The sequence below is a fragment of the Stomoxys calcitrans genome, chromosome 5 (assembly GCF_963082655.1).
Source record: "Stomoxys calcitrans chromosome 5, idStoCalc2.1, whole genome shotgun sequence".
Classification (NCBI taxonomy): domain Eukaryota; kingdom Metazoa; phylum Arthropoda; class Insecta; order Diptera; family Muscidae; genus Stomoxys; species Stomoxys calcitrans.
Window position 1 is genome coordinate 61738230 of NC_081556.1, and position 24978 is coordinate 61763207.

The window sequence follows — 24978 nt, forward strand, 5'->3', positions numbered from 1 at the left end:
AGAAGTCAAGATCCCAGATCGGTTTATATGGCAGCTATATCAGGTTATGAACCGATTTGAACCTTATTTGACACAGTTGTTGAAAGTAAAAATAAAATACGTCATGCAAAATTTCAGCCAAATCGGATAGGAATTGCGGCCTCTAGAAGCTCAAGAAGTCAAATCCCCAGATCTGTTTATATGACAGCTATATCAGGTTATGGACCGATTTCAACCATACTTGGTACATTTGTTGGATATCATAACCAAATACTTTGTGCAAAAATTCATTTAAATTGGATAAGAACTGTGCCCTCTAGAGGCTCAGGAAGTCAAGACCCAAGATCGGTTTATATGGCAGCTATATCAGGTTATGGACCGATTTAAACCATACTTGGCACACTTGTTGGGTATCATAACAAAACACGTCGTGCGAAATTTCATTCTGATCGGGTAAGAATTGCGCACTCTAGAGGCTCAAGAAGTCAAGACCCAAGATCGGTTTATATGGCAGCTATATCAGGTTATGGACCGATTTGAACCATACTTAGCACAGTTGTTGCATATCATAACAAAACACGTCGTGCAAAATTTCATTCCAATCGGATAAGAATTGCGCACTCTAGAGGCTCAAGAAGTCAAGATCCAAGATCGGTTTATATGGCAGCTATATCAAAACATGGACCGATATGGCCCATTTACAATACCAACCGACTTACACTAATAAGAAGTATTTGTGCAAAATTTCAAGCGGCTAGCTTTACTCCTTCGGAAGTTAGCGTGCTTTCGACAGACAGACGGACGGACGGACGGACGGACGGACATGGCTAGATCGACATAAAATGTCGCGACGATCAAGAATATATATACTTTATGGGGTCTCAGACGAATATTTCGAGTAGTTACAAACAGAATGACGAAATTAGTATACCCCCCATCTTATGGTGGAGGGTATAAAAATAGTATTTATTGGAACAAAAAGGGCCATTTTACAGCTGAACACAAAAAATTAAACAAAAAAAGTATTCATCATTGCAAAAAAACAAAAAAATAAATAACATAATTTAAAAAAATTAATACTTTGTTATTCGACCACCGCGTCTTATAACTTCTTTTAAACGGTTTGACATCGATTGGACTAATTTAGCGGTTATATTTTGGTCTATATTAGTCCATTCCTCCATTATCACCTGTTGCATTTGACTCTTGCTCGAAAAATTGGGCGTTCTCAATTTGCGTTCGAGATGTTCCCAAAGATGTTCAATTGGGTTCAAGTCGGGACTTTGAGGAGGAGTTTTAATGACTTTGGGGCAGTTATACAGCATCCACATCTTGGTATTTAAAGCAGAATGTTTGGGGTCATTATCTTGATAATATTGAAAGTTATTACCAAGCCCAAGTTTTACAGCACTATCTTTTAAATTCCTCTTTAAAATGTCAATGTAATACTTATGATCCATTATTACTCCATTAATAATTTCAAGATTTCCCGCTCCTGAAGCCGCCATACACCCCCAAACCATTAAACCACCTCCACCATGTTTTACAGTAGCAACTGTGTTTCGTTCTTCAAGCTCTGTATTTGGTTTTCTGTACACTATGACCTTTCCATCGCACCCAAAAAGATTAAACTTGCTCTCGTCTGCAAAAATGACTGTTTTCCAAAATGATTCGGGCTGTTTTACATACATTTTTGCGAAGTTTAGCCTTTTCACTCGGTTTATTTTATTTATAAAGGGCTTCTTACGTGCAGTTCTTCCTCTGTAACTATGCCTTTTGAGTGTATTTCGAATTGTTTGTGTAGTAACTTCCTTCCCTAAATATTCCATAGTGTTTTTACGAAGAATGGTCGCATTTGTCTTCGGAGTTTTCTGAACTTGCCGCACTAGCCAACGCACATCTCCAACTGAAAGTGCTTTTGGTCGACCAGATCTTGGTTTATTGTCAACAGTTTTCGTTTCTGTCCACTTTCTGATGATGGATTGTATAGTAGATCGTGGTCTATTTAATATTTCACTGATAGTTTTTTGAGTTAAACCATTCCTGTGGTGTTTTATTATCAAAACTTTTACCTCATCAGAAACCTCGTTTTGCTTACGACCCATTTTGACAAAAACTATATTTTCAATGAAATTAAATATTTGCTGTCAAGGGCAAAGCCTCCTTTAATAAATAAAACAGAAAAGGGGGATTCCCAAATAATATTTGAATTTGACTTTGATGATAGCACATCAATGATGAATACTTTTTTTGTTCTGTTTTTGGTGTTATTATATAAAATTGCATTTTTTGCGCTAATTAAATTTATTTTTTGAATTTATTTTAAAACATATTACGAAAAATAAACTATTGCATAAAACTGCATTATTTGTTTACTTTAAATTTTCTTCAATTACCCAAAATAAGTGAATTTATTATCAATTTTGCTAATGAAGAATACTTTTTTTGACCGCTGTATCTGTACATATTTTAGGAGACATAGAGGAAATAGTTGTGCTAAGTCTAAACCGATTTCTTCTGATTTCCTTAGGCTTCGTTTCTAGGTTAAAAAAAACGCCTGTAATAAATTTTTACACGAATTAACACAGACAGACAGACACACGGACAAAGCTAAATCAAAGCAGGAAGTGCTTCTAAGTTGATCGATATACTTGTAAATGGGTCTATATCTCTTCCTTGTACGACAGTAGTGGTGTAAGGTAAAAAAATAAAAAACCTGCACCCGTTTTTTGAACAAGCTCAGTTTTCGAACAGATTGAAAGTTCGCACTCAAAAACGTGGTACGAAACATTTGTTAAGTATATATTAAAAGCTAAAATCAATCTGGACCAATTATCCGTTTGCAATAGCCAACGACCCACCTCAATAAGAAGTATCTACATATGAAAATTTTCTTACGGATAGCCTCATTCGTTCGAACGCTATCGTGTTTCGGCTGTCTGTTAAACGGATGGACGAGTTAACGAATGGGTATAAAAATATCCAAGAATAGTAATGTCATAGAAAAATTCTAACTCGAGTTAGGAAAGAGGAAATTAAATGAAATTTGAATTGGCGTAAAGGGGACGAATGAAACTAGTTTAAAAAAATTTCCCGTCATACAAGGTCATGTTAGCTTGTCGAAAGCCGGCAATTTTGTATAGCTCAAAAAATCGAAAAAAATGTGCTCAAAATTTCTAGGAGTGAGATTTCTGGAAACTGTTTTAGAGCCTTGTTGCATTTGATGGTTTCTATATTAAAACTAGAATTAATGGCGATAAGCCTACTTCTTTTGGAAGCAGGTGCGGTTTTATGTCAAAGTCATTAAAATCCACTTTTCTTCGCCAAATGGTCGAAAAATATTAAGAAAATATTTTTTGTTTGTTTGTTATAAAAGCATATTGGCTTAGGTTAGGTTTAAAAGAGGGTGGATATATTAATCCGCCCCATGCCACTATAGACATACGTCTAAGCTTTTAATAGGCTTGTTGTGCGCTTTAAAAACTAAAAAGTAGCCTTGAAAAAGAACATTTTAAGTTAAGAATTCCGTGCTACTTACAAAATCTTTAATTGTTTTTCACACCACTCCCCTAAGTTGGTTCATGTCTAGTATTGTGTCCCCACCTATATACCGGTATCTTTTAGCCGCTCAAGCCGGGCAATGACATGCTCCAACGTCACATCATCTTCCCCACATGCCCTACACATACATATTAGTTTGGGAAAGAGTTTTTTTTTAATTTTAAATTAAGAAAAATATTTTTGTTAAAAAAATGATGTGATTGGAGTCCACTTCGGTGTCGGAGTCGAAGTAGAGCAATCTTCCCGGAGTCGAGTAAAAATTGCTCGACTTCGCAGCCCTGCCTAATATATTTTTTTTTTGGAATATGAAGGAGAATTTTACACCCTTTCGAATGGTGCATAATACTTTGTTATAGCTTGAAATTTAAATTTTAATTAAACGACACTTTCGAGGTCACATTCCCCGCAGTGCGCCCTTCGGGGTCCGCTATAAAAAGGAGATCCCTTATCATTGAGCTTAAACATGAATCGGACAGCACTTATTGATATATGAGAAATTTGCCCCAGTTCCTTTCCATGAACAATGGAATAAATGTTGTTTGTCAAATTTGCGTTTGCAATATAATTTAAATAAATAATGTTGTTTTGGCAGTGTGTTGTACACTGAGGCGGCAGCCCTTGTCAATGAAGGACTCCATCGGGTCAATCCGGTACGTACAACCGGCTGCCATGGGACAATATAGTGAACTAAATAGATAAATTTTTTTCCATTTTTTTTTTCAATAAATTTCTTTTTATTAAAATGATTTATTTACCATCGTAAGTTGTGAAAACAACGTTTCGTCTTTTGTCTTTTGCCAAAGAAAAGCAAAAGTTCAACTTTGACATTAAATGTCTCAAAAAGAAATTTAAATCTAAAAATCATTGTTAGTTATCTCTTTCGGTTCACAAGTTATAGGTTTATGGCTAGTTAGAAAATATCCTGAACCAGTGTACGTGGTACCTAAATACGTGTATCAGAATCGCTTCGAGAATGTAAAGAACGCTGCCACAAGTGTATTTATTCTATCTGATAAAAATAGAATTTTGATATTTCTTGGTCGAAATTGAAATCGTCACGCCGCATGTGGTACCTACGTCACTGCGAAGAGCAAAAGAGTTTTGCAAAAGATGTTGCTATTGGTATTGTTAGATAAGTTGGATTTAAATAAAGGAAATAAGATTTTATTTATTTTCTATTGCGCTTGTGAATCAAGTCATCTTAAATAGCCCTGTTCAAATTCAGATGTGCGCTTTACAAGTCGGGATGGTATGCAGAGCAACATGGTCCATTTGACATCGTCCGCTGATAATATTTCTTGGTCGAAATTGAAATCGCGATACGGATAGCCAGTCAAATGCTTCTAGCAACAACCCACTTTTGCTGACTTTTAAATGTTTTTGCTATGCTATTCTTTGAATAGAAAGCATTAAACAATGGTCTTAAGCCGGACAATATCCTGCAATGGAATCTCAATAGAATATTATAATAAAAAACATGTAGAAGCGTGCTAGAAGCTCAAGAAGTCAAATCCCCAGATCTGTTTATATGACAGCTATATCAGGTTATGGACCGATTTCAACCATACTTGGCACAGTAGTTGAATATCATAACGAAATACCTCGTGCAAGAATTCATTCAAATCGGATAAGAATTGTGCCCTCTAGAGGCTCAAGAAGTCAAGACCCCAGATCGGTTTATATGGCAGCTATATCAGGTTATGAACCGATTTAAACCATACTTGGCATAGTTGTTGGGTATCATAACAAAACACGTCGTGCGAAATTCCATTCCATTCGGATAAGAATTGCGCCCTCTAGAGTCTCAAGAAGTCAAGACCCAAGATCGGTTTATATGGCAGCTATATCAGTTTATGTTTATGGACCGATTTAAACTATACTTGGCACAGTTGTTGGATATCATAACAAAACACGTCGTGTAAAATTTCATTCCAATCGGGTAAGAATTGCGCACTCTAGAGGCTCAAGACCCAAGATCGGTTTATATGGCAGCTATATCAGGTTATGAACCGATTTGAACTATACTTGGCACAGTTGTTGGATATCATAACAAAACACGTCGTGCAAAATTTCATCCCAATCGGATAAGAATTGCGCACTCTAGAGGCTCAAGAAGTCAAGACCCAAGATCGGTTTATATGGCAGCTATATCAAAACATGGACCGATATGGCCCATTTACAATACCAACCGACCTACACTAATAAGAAGTATTTGTGCAAAATTTCAAGCGGCTAGCTTTACTCCTTCGGAAGTTAGCGTGCTTTCGACAGACAGACGGACGGACGGACGGACGGACAGACGGACGGACGGACGGACAGACGGACGGACATGGCTTGATCGACATAAAATGTCACGACGATCATGAATATATATACTTTATGGGGTCTCAGACGAATATTTCGAGTAGTTACAAACAGAATGACGAAATTAGTATACCCCCCATCTTATGGTGGAGGGTATAAAAATTATAAGTGACTAAAAATGAAGATTTTCATTTTGTTTCGAACAGACCTCATTCAACTGCCATTAAATGGAATAACTCCCAAGGAATCTGATAAGTTCGATTTTTCTAAGCGTTAAATTATTTAAATAGAACAGAAGGTAGCATGTTACGAATTCTTCAAATATGAAGGACATTTGAGAACTATTAGATCTTCCCTTACATCAATGCAAATGCAAATTTTTCCCATAAACATTCCACTAAGGAACAGAGGCAAACTTCTCACATATCAATAAGTGCAGTCCCATTCAACTTTAAGCCCAATGATAAGGGTCCTCCTTTTTATAGCCGAGTCCGAACGGCGTGCCGCAGTGCGACACCTCTTTGGAGAGAAGTTTTACATGGCATAGTACCTCACAAATGTTGCCAGCATTTGGAGGGATGGATTTGGAAAACCACCGCTGAAATTTTTTTATTTCTGATGATCTCGCCAGGATTCGAACCCAGGCGTTCAGCGTCATAGGCGGACATGCCAACCTCTGCGCTACGGTGGCCTTACATCACAAAGAATAAAATTGTCTAATTGAGTCTGATTGCGGGCTGCCGCCATAACCTAAAGTTATTTCCACATTTTTGTCACGATATTGCAATCTTGATTTTAGCGAGTCTTCAAACTATGTTTGCAATTTTTAAAATTGTTTATACTTGTGATTTTTTTAAAGACCGAGACCAAGCCCCTCAAATTAATTTTATTTTGGGCAAAGTTGACGCTGCAATATTAACTTTATTGTATTTTACTTTCTTTATTTGCAGATTCGAAATTTGATAGAAATATTTCCCCAACAAAAGACATTTCAAGGAAGATACGACCATTACAGGTGTTGGACATCGTAGTAGCTTTGGCGAAATCCCACCAACACTTTCTGCCCCTTAACATCGTACATTGTTCAACCAGCACCGAAGTGGAAGAAGAACTAAACATTCAAAATGGTGGATTATTATAAAGTTCTAGATGTGCCTCGTTCAGCGACAGAGGCTGAAATAAAAAAAGCGTAAGAAGATCCTGCTTGCAGCGCTTTGGCGCAAAACTGGATTAATATATTTATCCGCTTTTAACAGGTATAGAAAATTAGCACTAAAATGGCATCCAGATAAAAACCCGGATAATTTGGATGAAGCGAACAAACGTTTTCGTGAATTATCGGAAGCCTATGAAGTTTTGTCCGACGGTAAGTGAAATGTGTATTCATATCCATAAGAGATTTTTCTACATATTTAAAGAAAATCCCTTATATACTTGAGAATAATATTGAAAACAAAATCTAAATATAATTGGAAACATAATGAATCTTACGAAGAACGCAAACGAAAAATCTACGATTCACGCTCGACCTTGCACAAGAGCAGTTACAGCAGTAATTCTTCGTCATACACCTCTGGGGGCAGTTACGGTGGTTCAAATGGTTATCGCTACCGCACAACCGGTGCTAAAGGCTATGGCGACTATATACCCAGTTATGGTTCATCAAAGCGTGGTAATCGCTATCAAACGTTCACCTTTAGGAATCTCTTTGAGTCCACACCATTCCAGAAATTGTTCGGTAAACAAACATTCTCAGTTCATTCTACTTGTTCGTACTAAAATGCTCAAAGCATCAACAGCATCATCTAATATAGCCACACACCCACTCGGCTATTTGTATGCAGTGGCGTGCGGCTAAAAGCGCTTTTTTTTAAATAGCTTTCTGCTCGTTGTGAAAAGTTTCAATTTGAACATTTTTTAAAAATTGCCAGTGGAAACGTTTAATCAAAATGATGTCCTTAAATATTAACAGTATGGTCAACAGTATCACCTCCATCAACGCAACCGTTCGGGTGATTCTTTAATTTGTGAAAATACAACATACAAATTGTTTCAGAATGTCATCATAACCCAAATTTTCATTGCATTTAAGTGAACAAAACTTTGTTTAATCCTGCATCCGTATGATTTTATATTTGTTTTTTCTTATCAGACACTAAATGAATGTAAATCATTTTTATTCTCTTTTGTGAGTTTTGCTGATTTATTGAAGACATAATGAGGTGGGAAAATTTAGTCAAAGAATAAAACATCAAACAGATGTCGGCCTGCGATGCCGACATACAAATTGAGCAGTTCGGGCTGTTAGTTGTTGTAGCCACATTTTCATTTGGAGGTGGCTCCTGTATGTGAGCTAACTTATTCCGGTCCAAAGGAACAATCGACGCAGGCACAAGGTGGCTATTGTTTATTTAAAGGCGCCAATAACTCGGCTTGTCATATCGAGCATTGCATATGATGCAAGAGTCGGTACCGCTCGCTGATTATCAGTGACTGACCATTGCAGCTACTGCGTATGGAGCATTCCACTATCCGCAACTTGTGGACGCGCCCGGTAGCTCGCAGCTAAGCTTCTCGTGACAGCAATGAACAGCACACAGATCGGACCTCAATGTTCCAGCCTGTGTGGTGCTCACAGCTATTCCAGACAAGTCATAATCGTAGCTTTCGTGAAAAAATTGTGTGACCTTTGCATATATGTTATAGGAAAAAATTATGTCTAAGTAGCTTATATCAAAACTACAAGAAAAAAAAACATATTATGACTTCCATGGACTGGAACTTGCGGGTCCGAAAGGATTCATTCTAGTTTCTTTTTCATATATTACTATGTTGCCTTGCAATTATTTTGCGGTATGAATCTTCTGCGTCCACCTGCAACTTTAGGAGATATTATATTTTTTTGGGAACAATGTGGGTCCTCAGACAAGAAATTTATATAATATGGTGCAAGCCAAATTGAGAGATAGAACGATTGATGCCATACTAGGCGCAGATGTTGGAGGTCATACGAGAAGTCGTTGCCCAAGATTTCAGCTTAATCGAATAAAAGTTGGGTGACATTTTAGGAATAGGGGCCCAATAAGTAAAATCGGGAGATCAGTTTATATGAGAGCTGTATAAGGGGGCTATATCCAAATCGGAATCGATATATTGGGTTGCCCAAAAAGTAATTGCGGATTTTTCATATAGTCGGCGTTGACAAATTTTTTCACAGCTTGTGACTCTGTAATTGCATTCTTTCTTCTGTCAGTTATCAGCTGCTATTTTTAGCTTGCTTTAGAAAAAAAGTGTAAAAAAAGTATTTTTGATTAAAGTTCATTCTAAGTTTTATTAAAAATGCATTTACTTTCTTTTAAAAAATCCGCAATTACTTTTTGGGCAACCCAATAGCCCATTTGCAATCTCCAATGACCTACATCTATAAGAATTATCTTTGCAAAGTTTCAAGTGGCTAGCTTTATTCGTTCGACCTCAATCGTGATTTCGGCAGACACACGGATAGACGGAAGGACATGGCTAGATCGACTTGGAATATCAAAACGATCAAGAATATATACACTTTATAGCGTCGCAGATTAACATTTTGAGATATTGCAAACGGAATGACTAGATTAGTAAACCCTTACGATAGGATGTGGGTATTAAAACCACTTTTTAAATGTGAAAAATTGAAAATTGTTGAAACTTACACAAAAAAACAAAAAAATCAGAATTTAATGTTTTGGTTCTTATTGTAGCTTTATCTATTCTCAACCAAAAACAAATATTAGCAAAAAAAAAAAAAAAATACCTAGCGCCACAAGTTTTAAGCCGCTAAATCGGCCGTTTTACCCACAGTGTGGCGCCCCGATAGCCGAGTTGGTAGCGGGCTTGGATTGCCAGAGCGGGGGTTGTGGGTTCGATTCCCACCGCTGGCCTTGGTCTGTTGCTGCTGTGGTATCAAATTGAACTAAAATTGTCTATGTGAGTCTGTTAAGGACTGTCACTCTTACATAACCTAATAGTATTGGTGTAGGGTATAAAAATCCCAAAGCAGAGCAAGTGGTATGCCAGCCGTGTTCTGCAGCCGCAAGCCAAACAAAAAACAAGAAATCAAAAGCAACAAAAGAGACCATATCAAAAGTCCCGCATATTATCTGAGATCGGTTTATATCAGGGGTGCACAAAACTTACATTTTCTTTGCGCGAGCTTGATGCTCAATTCGCACGTATTCTAATTCCCTTGGCTTCAGTCGTTGTTGATATAGCAACGAATGAACACACGCATGGATGTACGCATAATTTTTCTATCTAAAAACACTGTTTTTTCTGATTTAACTCTAGACAAGAAAGAAAGGTTATTAAATTTCCATATATTAATAATTTTTACTCACTCTCGACTTGGGAGATGTTTACTGCTCACGAAAAAGTCACGACTCAATAGTAAGTGTGTTAGTGTACGTACTTTATTTGGAGGCAAAAGAGAGCGAGAGAGTGCATGAGGGCAAGTCAAGTTTTGAGAGATTTGTAATTGAGAGCTTACAAATTTCTATTGGAGGTTTTATTTCCAGCAGAAATTTGCATCATCGAACAGCTGTTGTCTGAAAACCAGCTGTTTAATTCACTTCAAATAAATAGCAAAAAGGATTAAAGGCTGTTCTTACTCTCCTTTAAATTTTTACTAGAGACGCACGCGAAAAGAATTAGTAACACACGAGAAAACCACGATTTAGAGAACATTACGAGAAACTAGCAGCGAACGGATGAAAAAATGAAATAACGAAAAAATGAGTCGTAAGTTGTTGTGTCACGTGATTCGTAATTGACAATTACGACACCGCAATTGAAAACAATCCTTCGTGCGTGAGAGCTAACGACAATAATCACGACTCAGGAGAAAAATTCTTACATACGAGAAAGATCAACTCTCGCGAGAAAATTACGATCATGAATCACTCATAATACTTGGTAACTTATGACGTCTCAAATTATACAGTATTTAAACGTACGAATTCAAGTACAACTGATACTATCGGAAATTAATTGAAGAAAATTAAACAATTTCCGTATACACATATATACATACATAAAAAAAGAAATAGGCAAATAAGTGGTTATGCAGGGGTGATACATTCTCATACGTGTGTTAAAATACCGTATGATTGGAGTCACATACAAAATAGTTGTTTTTTGCTTCACCAAAAAATTTTTTTCGCGGGTCTCGATTTTATCGTTTATCGGGATTTTCTTGAGAGTCGTGAGTCACATAAATTACGCATAACACGACAACTAGCGTGCACAGCTATAGTCCATAGTGGCATATACTAGGGGATCAAGGAGTGAAACTGGAGGATCGATATATATGGCAGCTATATGTCCAAATATAAAAAGATGTAGCCTATCTGTAATCCCAACGTCCTACATCAATAGTATGTTTCGGTGCAAGATTAAGTGGATAGCTAAATGCGTTCGAATGCTCTTGGAATTTCAACAGATGCAAGAACTTGACTAGATCGACGTAGGGTGTCAAGACAATCAAGAACATATATTATTGTAAGGATCACAATATGGTATTTCTCGAAATTACGATCAGTATGACTGTATGATGAGTGTAACCCCATTCTAAAATGGTGTATAAAATGTGTTTCAAGTTCAAATCGTATTGTTGTTCGGTCCCTAATACCTATTTGCATACTGCAAATCTTAATTACTTGTTGTTACATTCTTGCGCGGACGTATCATTTACGTCAATGTCATTGATCAAACCAGTAACTTTGCCGCATTCCCCGTCCTGGTCGTTCGTTTGTTTTTATGTTGAACGGACTCGTTCAGAAGACGGCGATTTAAAAACATCCAATTAAGGGACGTAGCCAGGGGGTGGCTATTGAACCCGAGCCCGAAAGTTTTTGTTTATACAAAAAAAATTTCGGAAGACAAAAATTCCATAAAAATTCTCGTAAGACAAAATTTAAGTGACAACTTGACAAAATTTGGCCTAGTTGGGCCCCTTCTAAATTGTAATAAAATTATTTCTAAAGTCAATAAAATTTTTTCTAGATAAAATTTAAATGACATTTTTTCTAAATTTTTTCTGTAGAAAAAAATTCAATGAAATTCTTCTGTAGACAAAATTTCAATGAAAATTTTTTTTAAATACAAAATTTGCTTTGAAATGATATTTTTTCTAAAGACAATTTCTCAATAAAATTGTTTTCTACATAAAATTTCATTGATCTAGTAGGACAAAATTTCAGTGAAAATTTCTGTAAAAACAAAACTTTCAGTTTATTTGTAATATGATAACTTGTTATACTCGTATTTATAAGAAACTTTTGATGAAACTAAGTAGACTAGCTTGTTCCTTTAATGTTGTTTGTTTGAAAAATATAATAAAAAGAGTCAGTTTGTTGACAGAAGCTTTACAATTCAGGTGTGGGGTTCCCAAAAAAAAAAAAAATAAAAAAAAAGAAGATTCAAAAAAAAAAAAAAAAATTTTTTTTTTAAATATGGATTCACGCCCTACTCGAGAAAGAATTCTTTCAGCTTTGAAAGCTTCAAATGTGGAATTTCCAGAAACAGCGTCAATTGCACAATTGAGAACATTATATGATTCTTTGCAAGTTAACGGTGGTCCATCAAAGCAGACTGAATTGCCTTCTGGAAATGTGGTTTCTTCTGATTCTGCTGGGAATTCATCTGTAACCGTCACTACAATGTCATCCAATACTTTGAAGGAAACTCCCGTTATTAATTCCGCAACTGCCGATCCTGAAAATTTGCTTCAGTCATTTCAATGTAATGGTGAGTCCACAAATCAAACTGAATTGGTTCTTGGAACTGCCGCTTGTTTTTCTGCCGCACGGACTTCAACCGATTTAATATCTAGAAATACATTGAGTGTCGCTTTTAATAACAGCGAAATTGGCGTATCCTGTGCAAATCTTCGGCAAACACAGACTTCAGTGCCTCCTTCCGTAATTTCTTCCGTACCTTCCGTCTATAATTCTTCTGCTTCCGTTCCTGTAAATACAGTTCAAAGACAATTTCCTGGTACTTCAGGGACTGCTGCTTCTATTTCTGCCGCCCGGACTTCATCAGTTATTTCCGATTTAATGAATACAAATACATTGGGTGTCGCTTTTAACAATAGAGCAATTGGCGTGTCCTGTGATGTTCTTCCGCAAACACAAACTTCCGTACCTCCTTCCGTATCTTCTTGTGTTGTTTCTTCCGTACCCTCCGTCAATTATTCCTCAGTTTCCGTTCCTGCAAACTTACTTCGAGGACAATTTTCTAGACCTTCTGTTCCATCACAGGTAACAGACCCTTTCATTCGTTCAAGCGTTTTATCCCGTGAAGCTGATGAACTAGAGAGTGAAATTAGAGTTTTGAGATTGAAGCAAGAAATGTTGGCTCTTCGAAACCAAATTGAATCTTTAGAAAACGGTGGAAAAAAGGTTTCTACAAATATCAATTATGACGAGCTCTCTATGATGGTTCCGAAATTTTCTGGGAATGATGGACGAAATATTGAAAAATGGATAAACTCTTTTGAAAGCTACACTATAAATATGACTGACCAAGAAAAATATATGTGCTTAAGATATTTGCTGGTTGGAACTGCGCGAGAGTTCATGGAAATTCAAATTACAAAGAATATAAGGAGTTGAAGAGATCGCTCTTAGACATTTTCAAGAGAACGGTAACGCAAGAAGAAGTTTATCAAAAATTGCGTTTGCGCAAGTTGAAGCCAACAGAGCCGTGTATTGCCTATATAGTAGCAATGCAAACTATTGCAGCAGAAGGCGAAATCAACGAGCAAGAACTGGTTGACATTATAATAGACGGAATGGAAGATAAAACCAACAACATATCCATTCTATACGGATCAAACTCATTACAAGAATTGATGCATGGAATAGATAGATACGAGAAACGCAGGTCAAAAACAGTCAGTACTCATAAAGAAGGCCGTGACAATACTAAAGGCATACGATGTTTCAATTGCTCTCAATTTGGACATATGAAGAACACCTGCAATAAGCCTCGACGTCCACCGGGATCTTGTTTCCATTGTTTCCAAATGGGACATTTTTACAAGGATTGTCCTAAAAGGATGAATGTTACTGCTCCCATATTTTGTAGTAATGATATTGTAGACACAACACAAATGGTAAGTGTGGCCTTTAAATATTCTTGTGGATCCAAATATACTAATTCTGCGAATATTTCGTGTTTGATCGATTCCGGTAGCCCAATTAGTTTGGTTAAGATGTCTTTATTACCGACTGGTGTGATACGTTCGAAGAATTTAATACCAACTTCGTATGTTGGAGTTGGCAATTCCCCTTTGAAAATATATGGAAATATTTCTTGTTTAATAAAATTTAAAAAATCGTCTAAACAAATAGAATTACTTGTTGTTCCGAACGAGAGCATTCATGTTCCAATGATTCTTGGACGGAACTTTATGCATGCATTTAATGTAAAATTACTTCAAGTCAAGGAAACTACGAATGATATAGAAGTATTTGAATCCACAAGAAAAATAAATGACAATAATAATATAACCTCGGTGTCTACACCATCTACGATAAGCAATTCTTATGATAGTTCTGTGAATTCCCAAGTGATACGTACGGACGATATTGATCTAAATCCTTTGTTAAATTCATTCCAGAAGAAGACTTTAGAAGATCTTATTCATAATCGTTATATAACTCCAAAGGGAATTGATAAAAAGTCATCTGATTATAGGATGCAGATTAAATTATCTGATGATATTCCAATACACTGCTCTCCCCGTAGATTGTCGGTTCGTGATCGTGAGGAAACGCAGAAGATTGTTAGTGATTTGTTAGAAAGGAAAATAATACGTTACAGCAATTCTCCATACACGTCAGCAATTGTGTTGGTAAAGAAAAAGACAGGGGAAACGCGGATGTGTGTAGATTATCGAGCGTTAAACAAAAAGACTATTAGGGATAACTTTCCTTTACCCCTCATCGAGGACTGTATTGAGAGCATATCAGGCAAAAAATGGTTTAGCCTCATGGATTTGAAGGATGGATTTTTCAACATAGAAATGCATAATGATTCAATTCCATACACTTCATTTGTAACCCCATTTGGACAGTACGAGTATTTGAAGATGCCATTTGGTTTAAAGAATGCTCCAGCAAACTTTCAACGCTTTATAAATGGTATATTTCGCGACTTAATAGAGGACCATAGAGTGGTTATATATATGGATGACATATTGATTGCATCCTCTGATTTCGATTCTCATGTTCAGACATTGGCGGTTGTACTTGGACGTGCTTTTGAGTACGGATTAGGTATCAAGTTAACTAAATGTAAATTTGGTTATCAGAGTTTAGCGTATTTAGGATACTTAATCAGCCCAAAAGGTATACGGCCGACAGAAAATCACTTGCGAGCTGTGAAACAAATACCAATGCCAAGGAATCATAGGGAATTACAAACTTGTCTTGGGTTGTTTTCCTACTTTAGGAAATTCGTTCCGTCATTCTCAAATATTGCAAGGCCATTGTTAGATTTACTTCGTAAAGAGAAAAAATTCGTTTTCTCTGAAGAATGTGTAAAGGCCTTTAGTGAATTAAAGTCTCGTTTACTTCGGGCCCCAGTATTAGCTATCTATAACCCTAAAAGCGATACGGAGTTACATTGCGATGCAAGTTCTCATGGATTCGGAGCAATATTGATGCAGCGTCAGGATGATAAAAAGTTCCACCCCGTAGCATTTTTTTCAAAGGCTACAACCAATGCAGAATCGAGATATCATAGCTTCGAACTGGAAACACTCGCAATTATTTACGCGTTGCGCCGGTTTCGTGTGTATTTAGAAGGATTACATTTTACCATAGTCACAGATTGCAATTCACTTACAATGACCTTGAACAAGAGACAAGTTAATCCTCGGATATCCCGCTGGGCATTGGAACTAGAGAACTATGACTATTCTATCAAACACAGGAAGGGTTCTTCTATGGGTCATGTGGATATGTTAAGCAGATGTATAGAAAAGGAAATATCCCCTCATGTGGGATGTAACATGATTTGCTCTGTAGATTCGAATCAACTCGATGTCCAAATTCAACTGACCCAAGCTAGAGATCCTGTTATTAAGGACTTATGTAAACGTTTGGAAAAGGAAGAGATATGTGATTTTGACCTAATAGACGGTCTCTTATTTAAGAAAGTGGGTGCAACCGTTTGTTTATATGTCCCAAAGGAAATGGAAGATAATGTGATAAGAATGATACATGAGAAGCTTGGACACCTGGGGACAGATAAATGTTATTATAAGATTCGAGAGAATTTTTGGTTCCCAGACATGCGCAATAAGATAGATAGCTTCATTAAGAATTGTATAAAATGTATCATTTATGCTGCTCCAGCTAGAATAAACCAACAGAACATGTACAGCATTCCAAAGGTGGCGGAGCCATTCGATACGATACACGTGGATCACTTCGGACCACTTCCATCATTAAAATCGAAAAGAAAACACATTTTAGTGGTAGTTGATTCTTTTACAAAATTTGTTCGACTTTATACTGTAAATTCGACGAGCACTAAGGAGGTTTGTTGTTCTCTCGAAAAGTATTTTAGTTATTACAGTAGACCAAGACGCCTAATCTCGGACAGAGGATCATGTTTTACGTCATTGGAGTTTTCTGAATTCATTTTGAAAAATAACATTAATCATGTTATCAACGAGGGGTGGTGGTAGATAAGCTGTCGGAATATCTAGATAAGAAAATGGGTAATGAGGAGAAACTAAATTTGAGGGATATGAGGGTTAAGGCATTGAATTCTATACAGCGATCTCAGAACTACAACGAATTATACTTTTCCAAACATCATGAACCGGCAAAACGTTACGATGAGGGTGATTATGTTGTTATTATGAATATTGACAATACAGTTGGGAAGAATAAGAAATAAAATAAGAAAAATATCGTGGTCCCTACATTATTGAAAAAGTATTAGATAATGATCGCTACGTTGTGAGAGATGTTGACAATTGTCAACTGACACAGATCCCATATAAGGGTATAATTGAAGCAAAGCGACTTCGGAAATGGTTGACACCTAGGTTATAGATTTATGTTATTGGTCACACTTATATAATATACACAATTTTTATATCATGATTGTGGGCAATCAAATTGTCAGGTTGGCCGAACTGTAATATGATAACTTGTTATACTCGTATTTATAAGAAACTTTTGATGAAACTAAGTAGACTAGCTTGTTCCTTTAATGTTGTTTGTTTGAAAAATATAATAAAAAGAGTCAGTTTGTTGACAGAAGCTTTACATATTAAAGTTTTGACAAAATGATAATGAAATTTTTCAAAAATTTCAGTCAAATTTTTTTTAAGAAAAAAATGTTTTTAAAAATAATATTTTTGAAGACAAAGTTTTAGAAAATGTTTCAAGGATTGTCCTTAAAAAGTTTTCTAAAACTTTGTCTTTTGCTTCAGAAAATTTTCTAAAATGAAAATTCAAGGAAATTTATTCTTAAAACAAAATTTTAATAAAATTTTTTCTATAAACAAAATTTTAATGAAAATTTCTCTAAAGATCAAAATGCAATACAATTTTTTTAAGGACTATATTTTTGAGATTTGGAAACAATATTTTATTATACATTTTTTTGAAGATAAAATTTTTATGAAATTTAATGAAAAAAAATGGGTTCTCAAGAAGCTAGTTTAGATTGAAAGATGGTGCGGATAACAATCTGCCCCATGCCACTATGGACATACACCTAAACCAGTAAGCACAATACTATGCGCATTAAATGCTAAAAAGTACCCTCGAAAAAGAAAATCTAAGAGAGGAATTCCGTGCTACTTACAAAATCCTTAATTGTTTACCATAACACACCCCTTAGTTGGTTCATGTCTGCGATTGTGTCTCCACCTAAGTATCGGTGTCTGTTAGCCTCGAAAACCGGACAACGACATACTCAGAAAATAATAAAAATCGGTTTCAATCACTAAACTAATTAATTCAATTAATTTTTTAATTGCAACTGCTTCAATCCCGAAAATTATAATATCAAACACAGTTTTCGAAAAAGGTGATTAAAAAATTTTTTCAATTAAAAAAATTGCATATTCAATGATTGAAACTTTTTGAAATTTTCGATTAATTTTTTAATCTGTCCAATTATAAAATTATTGAATTTTAAATTTTCAATTAATTTTTTAATTGATCCAGTTAAAACCAGTAAGGATAGACAAAAGTCGGGCGGTGCCGACTTTTAATACCCTACACCTACCCTTTAAATACAAAAGTGGGACTATATCTAATTCTGAACCAATTTTAATGGACCTTGACGGATGTATTCAGATAGGTTATTAAAACTCCTGTATCAAATTTCGAGCAAAGCAAATATGTTCAAAATGTAATAACTACGGTTGACAAATGACGGGAAGTGGGAGCTATATCTAAATCTCAACCAATCAAACTTTATAGATATTGTGGAATTCGTCGAGGAAAGCGTTGTACAAAATTTTGGGAAGATTGGTCAATTAATACGCTTGCAGTGGGTCTAGGAGTGAAAATCGGGCGATATATATTTATGTGAGCTATACCTAAATCTGAACAGATTTCTATGAAATTCATCAATAATATCGAGAGTCATAAGAAATCCTTCCTGCAAAATTTCGAGAGAATCGGTTAACTAATGACCATTTTATTGCTGTATTACTGCAAATCGGACGAACATATATGTGGGAGCTATATTCAAATCTGAACAGATTTCTATAATATTCACTTTTAATATCGAGAGTCATAAGAAAATCCTTCCTGCCAAATTTCGAGAGAATCGGTTAACAAATGACAATTTTATTGCAGTATTACTAGAGTTTATATGAACAGACAGTTGTTGTTGTTGTCTGGTTTAAAAAAGATTCAATTAAAAAAAAAATTATTGGATCGAATATATTTTAATTGAAAATGACAAACATTTCAAGTAGAATCGTAATTGAAAAAAGTTCAGATTCAATTAAAAAATTATTGAACCAATTAGTTTTTTAATTAAAAAAAAAATATCCGGATTTGTTCAATAAATGATTGATGTAATTAATTTTCTGAAAACATGCTCCAAAGTATGAATTTTCCACACATACCCTACACATGCTATCACTTGTCGCATCGATTTCGCATAAGTGAGCTCGTAGTCCTATGTGTCTCGTTATGATACCTAAAGCTGTACTAACCTTTTTCTTAGTTCCTTTCAGTAATAGCCTCGTCTTCTCACGATCCGGATCGCCACATAAGGTTTTCTCCATCCTACCGACCGTTTCGCTGTTCAACAGTGTTACATGAGCGTTGGTAGACCACGCCCTTAACTCAGACTGCGTCGATCCGAAAGGCTTCGAGTTAACTAAGTTTGTTGGCAGTCCTCTGGTCTTCAAATGCCAAATCGTCTGCTCTTTCATTGCCCCTTACTCCGCTTTGACCCGGCACCCAAACGATGCTGATCGTTTGGTACTTTCGCGAGAAACGCACATTTAACTAAATCTTCTCGAAATATAATAAAAATGTTCAAAATTTACAACTTGTGGATTTTTTTTTTTCAAGAAAATCTTTTTTTATCCTTTTTTAATTTTTATACATACAATAAATACACATGATAGCACATTAAATTAGCTCAAATTTGTTAATAGAAAAGCCTTTGTAATAGAACAATTTTGGGAATAATAAGGTATGTAGGAAAAGCTGTGGTGAAAATTGACCAGGCCAATTCCCAAAATGTTGACAAAAAATTCGAAAAATTCTGAAGTATAGATTTTTTTAAAGAGGTAAAGAGGCGTACAAAGACATGATTCTAAATATGGGCATCCATCGAAAAATAATTTTTGTCGATTAAATGGAGTTCGAAGGAATTTGAGCAGAATGAAGGTGGTTTTTTATAAAAAATGGTCAAAATTTATTTTCTTAAAATATCTAAAAGTAATATTTGCTTAACGTTTTCAGTTTGCGTAGTATTTTATGGCAATAAATAGTATTTTAAAACGATTGTCGAAATCGTGAAAATACATGTTGAAACCATATGACCAATTTGAGACAAATCAAATTATAATTAGCGCAAAATATATTTATATATAGGCCACCGTAGGGCAGGGGTTAGCATGTCCGCCTATGACGCTGAACGCCAGGGTTCGAATCGTGGCGAGACCATCAGAAAAAATTTTCAGCGGTGGTTTTCCCCTCTTAATGCTGGCAACATTTGTGAGGTACTATGAGATGTAAAACTTCTCTTCAAAGAGGTCTCGCACTGCGACACGCCGTTCGGGATCGGCTATAAAAAGGAGGCCTCTTATGATTGAGTAGTAGTAGTAGTAGTAGTATTTATTGAGTCTTTTCTTTTTCGATTACATTGGAATACTGGAATGTACTTATCGATAACAATATAATATACTAAGAACTATTGTTGTTTGGTTCTAATACACGATTATTTGTCTTATTTGCTACTTGCTTAACATGAAGTTGTGTATATGAATGAAAAATCATAACAAATGAATTTTGTAAATAGAAGACTTGCTCCCGGTCCTCACTGTCTCTAACAGAGCTTGATTGTCTGTTATGATTGAGCTTAAACTTGAATCGGACTGCACTCATTGATATGTGAGACGTTTGCCCCTGTTCCTTAGTGGAATGTTTATGGCCAAAATTTTTATTGTATTATGTATATTTATATATTATACTACCTGACCCGGGCCCGCTCCGCTGCGCCTTCTTTTATATTATATGGAACAAAAGTTTCCTTGGAATATTTATTTTCGACAATTAAAGAGCTTTTAGTGAAATACCATGCTACGCAAATTGTATATCGCTTGACTAACAATTTAACAATATAAGTGCCTTTGTCCGAATCCCATATGATCTTTATTGGTCTACGAATTTAAGTTTGGATGTAAGGTGTACTCCATTCTTAAAATACTTTATTTCAGCCCGCTACTCTCATTTAGGTGTGTTTTCGGGGGTGAGGTGGTCCCCCAGTCACTTGGTCGTGAAAGAATATCAGCATCGTGCTCTTCTTTCAAAAACCTTTATTTAAACCCCACATTGCCATTGGTTTAGGGGAGTTTACACGATGAGGCGTCCCCCCAACCACATGGCCCAAAACAGGTAATCAAATTCGTTTTCTAATCTTAAATACCAAATATTGGCATGGTCGAAAATTTTTTACCCTTTGCGGGGTGTTTTGGGGAAGGGGTGATTCTCTAAATACATGGTCCTAAATTTGGATTTCAAATTCGTATTCTACTCCCAATCACCTTTATTTGAGCCCCATTTTGCGATGGTCACTAAAAAAATTGCTGCTTGTGGGGTATTTTGGGAAAGGGGTGGACCCCCAGAAAATTGGTCCCGAAAGTGGGTATAATACTTGCTCTACCCCCAATACCTTTCATTTAAGCTCCACATTGACATCATCGGTATATATGGCCGATTTAGGGGTGTTTTGGGTATTAGGGTGGTCGCCCAAACACTAAGCCCGGAAAATATATCAGCAACGTGCTCTATTCTCATATATATATATCATTTATTTGAACCCCATGTTGTCATTGGCCTCAAAATTGGATATCAAATTCGTTTTCAAATCTCATTTAAACTCTTTATTGCAAATGTCAGCAAATATGTCCGGTTTGGGGTATTGGCCCTAAAAACTATAAATATTTAATTCCACTTTCTTTACGACTCAAATTGTCTTGATGAGCAAATACGTCCTATTTGGGTGTTGTTATGGTGGTGGGACGTCCCCTAGACAGTTGGTCCCTAATGTTGATATCAGATACGTGGTCTACTCCCAAATACCTTTAATTTTAGCCCCATATTTCCATAGTCGGCAAACGTGACCGGCTTAGGGGGTGTTTTGGGGTATGGGAGGCCATACAGTGAGTTGGCCTTGAAAATATATATCGCTTTCGTGTTCCACTCTAAAAACCCTCTTACTTACTATTTGGGTGGTGTTGTGTGGGTGGGTGGTCCCTTAGACACCTTTCCCAAATATTGATATCAGATTCGTTCTTTACTCCCAAAGACCTTTCATTTGAGCCCCATATGGCTATGGTCGTAAATTTGTCCCCTTTGGGGGATGTTATTGGGGAGAGGCGGCCCCCAAACACTTAGTCCCATATTTTGATATCAGATTCTAGTTCTACACTCAAATACTTTCATTTGAGTCCCATATTCCCATGGTCAGTGAATAAGTCCTGTGTGTGGGTGTTTTGGGGTAGGGGTCCACCCCCCAGAAACGTGGTCCCACATTTGGATATCAGATTCGTATTCTACTCGTAAATACCTTTCATTTGAGTCTGATATTGCCATGATCGGTAAATATGTCCGATTTAGGGGTGAGATACGTTTTCTTATCCTAAATACCTTTCATTTGAGTCCCATATTGTCGTGATTGGTCTAAATATATGTTTGGTAGGTTTTAGGGTGGGGCGGCCCCCCTAGGTACCCCATCCGAAATTTGGATACCAAATTTTTATTTTTAGGGTACTATATGAGAGCTTAAATCGCACCACCCATCTCCGTGATCTGGCGTTTCTGAAAATTAGGGTTAAGAGGAGGGTCCGCCCCGCTTCAGATATCAAAAAATGTAGTACTCTATTTTCACCACGGGATCATTATGCACCATCTGTGAAAATGTCAAGAAAATTGGTTCAGCCGTTTCTGAGTCTATAAGGAACACACAAACATACAAACAAACCTACCAACAAACACAAATTGATTTTTATATATAAGAGATATAATACGGAAGCCAATTCGCAGAAATTAAAAAAAGAAAAAATAAAAACTCAATATTAATATAAAAGTAAGATATCCGCACAGAATGATCTAATCGTCCTGTAAATGGTGTTTTGGCAAGCAATACAAAGTCTAGCTCTTGTTTATGACCAAATGTCACTAGAATTTGCAACAAAATTGGGAAATTGAAAGCATTAAACCACTTTTTCCAAACGTCCTTTTGGCGGCATAAAAAAGAAGGGGAAATAAATATGTTTACACATGAATGGAGCCGTTGCAATGAGAGTGTCACACCATCGTTTGTATATCATGGTGGTTGTTGGTTGTTGTCAGGGCAGCCATCATCCTTCATTTGGAAATTGGCGTTGAATGGATGCAATTTTTACAACCTTTGTTTAATATACAAAGAGCCCGAGTACCTTTTCAAATGCCTGCTTTGCTATTCAGCCTGCATCCTATTCAATTAGTGTTTAATCCCTTTTTGTCACTGAAATTGCTTGAGTTTCAAATATTTTGTTTATGTTGTGTCTCGCAAATGTAATGAACGAAGCAGACATCGTCCCAATAACAAGCTTCACCGCATACACTGTTCAATGCCAATTAACGAGATTATTATTGTATAATGTTTAATGTTGATTCGTTTGGTTTTATGTAGCCCAAATTCACTGGAGCTTAAATTAGCAAGCAATTAACAATAATTATTTTGCTTGTATCTTGTTGTTTTACAGAGAAAAAGCGTCGAGTATACGATCAGTATGGCAAAGAAGGTTTGTTGGGAGAGCGAGGACATCATCGTTCTTCAAGATATCATGGGCACGAGTTCGATGAATTTGATATAATGGGTGGATTTCCATTTGTCTTCCGGCCGCCTGAAGAAGTGTTCCGAGAATTTTTTGGAGGAAATTCGCCGTTTGCAGATCTATTTCGAGGTAAGTACATTATTCTATGAAAGTGTGACATTTTTGATTGCGGCAACACCCTGTAACCATAATCACATTTATTTGCATGCAGATGTTCACAGTTATCAACACCCTGGCAGCCGGCGTTCGAATGGTACATCGGGTAGCAGTAGTCGCTCCCATCATCATGGAGCAAACACGAAATTGGCCTCGTCATTTGCTTCCCCCATGCTCAATTACTCAATGATGGATTTTTTAGTGCCCTCGAATGGATTCACTTCGTTTTCTAGTTACAGCAGTATGTCCAATGGAGGCCGTGCCGCTAGTGCAGGCACAAATGGTGCCGTTAAGCGAACCTCAACATCTACTACCTTTGTCAATGGCAAAAAGCTTATGACAAAAAGGTGTGTATTCTCTGCAGTGAATTATTGGCACCTCCTCTCAAGTGCAATTGATACACAGTAATAAACAAAATATAACTCTTACCACCATTTTTTAGGGTCTATGAAAACGGCAAGGAGACTGTATTTTCGTACGAGAACGATGTCCTCAAATCAAAGACTGTGAACGGAGTTGCGCAGAAACTCTCTTCAATTGCAAACTGAATGCAAAGCCACACCACAAAACCAACTACCAACATTAAAAAGTCATTTTTTTTCATAGATACAAACTGAAGACCAACCCAGCCCTAATCTAGACTTCCTTTTCCACTCACCTCGTTAGCCATGGGAAGCAAATCCACTGCACAAATGCAGATAATCAACTCCTCAGAAAGCACACAAAATTCTTGTTATATATATGTTTCTATTTCTAATTTTTTTTTATATATAATTTACTTATGGTATTTTGATTTACGTACATTTCTTATATTAATTTTTATTATAATTTTAAGTATTTTATTAAAACAAATTTTGAACTGGAGCGGAGTATGGCGAAGCATTCCACTTGCTGCTAAAGTGCGGATAGTGTGGGTGGCTAATCAGCTGTTTGCTTTTACTTAAATGCCGAATCAGTTCACTGCCTAAGAAAAGGTGGACAAAATATATGAAATCGCTGCTTTGATACGTAGTAATGTATAAATTATGTACGATATCAAATTAAAATTTTGTGTTTGATTTTGTTCGTCTTTTCTTGTGGTTTCTTTAAGATTAGTCTGTAACTACAAATCTAAGATGTTCGCTAGTTTAATTATAATTTTGCTTTAATAATAAAAATAACATATACATTAAACCAACAATTTTTAATGACATAGTTAATCAAATACAACAAATGTCAAACAATGTCTGAAAAAAAGCATAAACAAAAAAAAAATAAGAATCAATTAAAAAAAGAGTCATAAAAAAGAGAAATAAAACTTAAATATTACTTACATACTTAAAAAAATTCTTGACTTATGCTTTATTTGACTTTTGCAATAATCGATTACCAAAGTAATCCCAATCCCATGGCAGTCG

General features: G+C 36.1%; 1 protein-coding gene across 12 annotated transcripts in view; it reads left to right on the plus strand.

Annotated features, from left to right (window-relative positions):
* LOC106091156 (dnaJ homolog subfamily B member 6) overlaps window positions 1-24754 on the plus strand; it is a 138210-nt gene extending 113456 nt beyond the window's left edge. For 9 of the 12 annotated variants that reach the window (XM_059368694.1, XM_059368700.1, XM_059368696.1 and 6 more), the window contains 6 exons: window positions 6795-7033; window positions 7101-7210; window positions 7340-7582; window positions 23354-23554; window positions 23637-23928; window positions 24024-24754. In XM_059368694.1, the coding sequence (XP_059224677.1) occupies window positions 6969-7033; window positions 7101-7210; window positions 7340-7582; window positions 23354-23554; window positions 23637-23928; window positions 24024-24129 (1017 nt within the window). In that variant the 5' untranslated portion in view covers window positions 6795-6968 and the 3' untranslated portion in view covers window positions 24130-24754. Of the gene's footprint in view, window positions 1-4453; window positions 4473-4496; window positions 4516-6794; window positions 7034-7100; window positions 7211-7339; window positions 7583-23353; window positions 23555-23636; window positions 23929-24023 lie in introns of those variants that run through there. The other 3 variants (XM_059368704.1, XM_059368703.1, XM_059368705.1) reach the window with 3 other exon arrangements.
* Window positions 24755-24978: the final 224 nt, after the last annotated feature.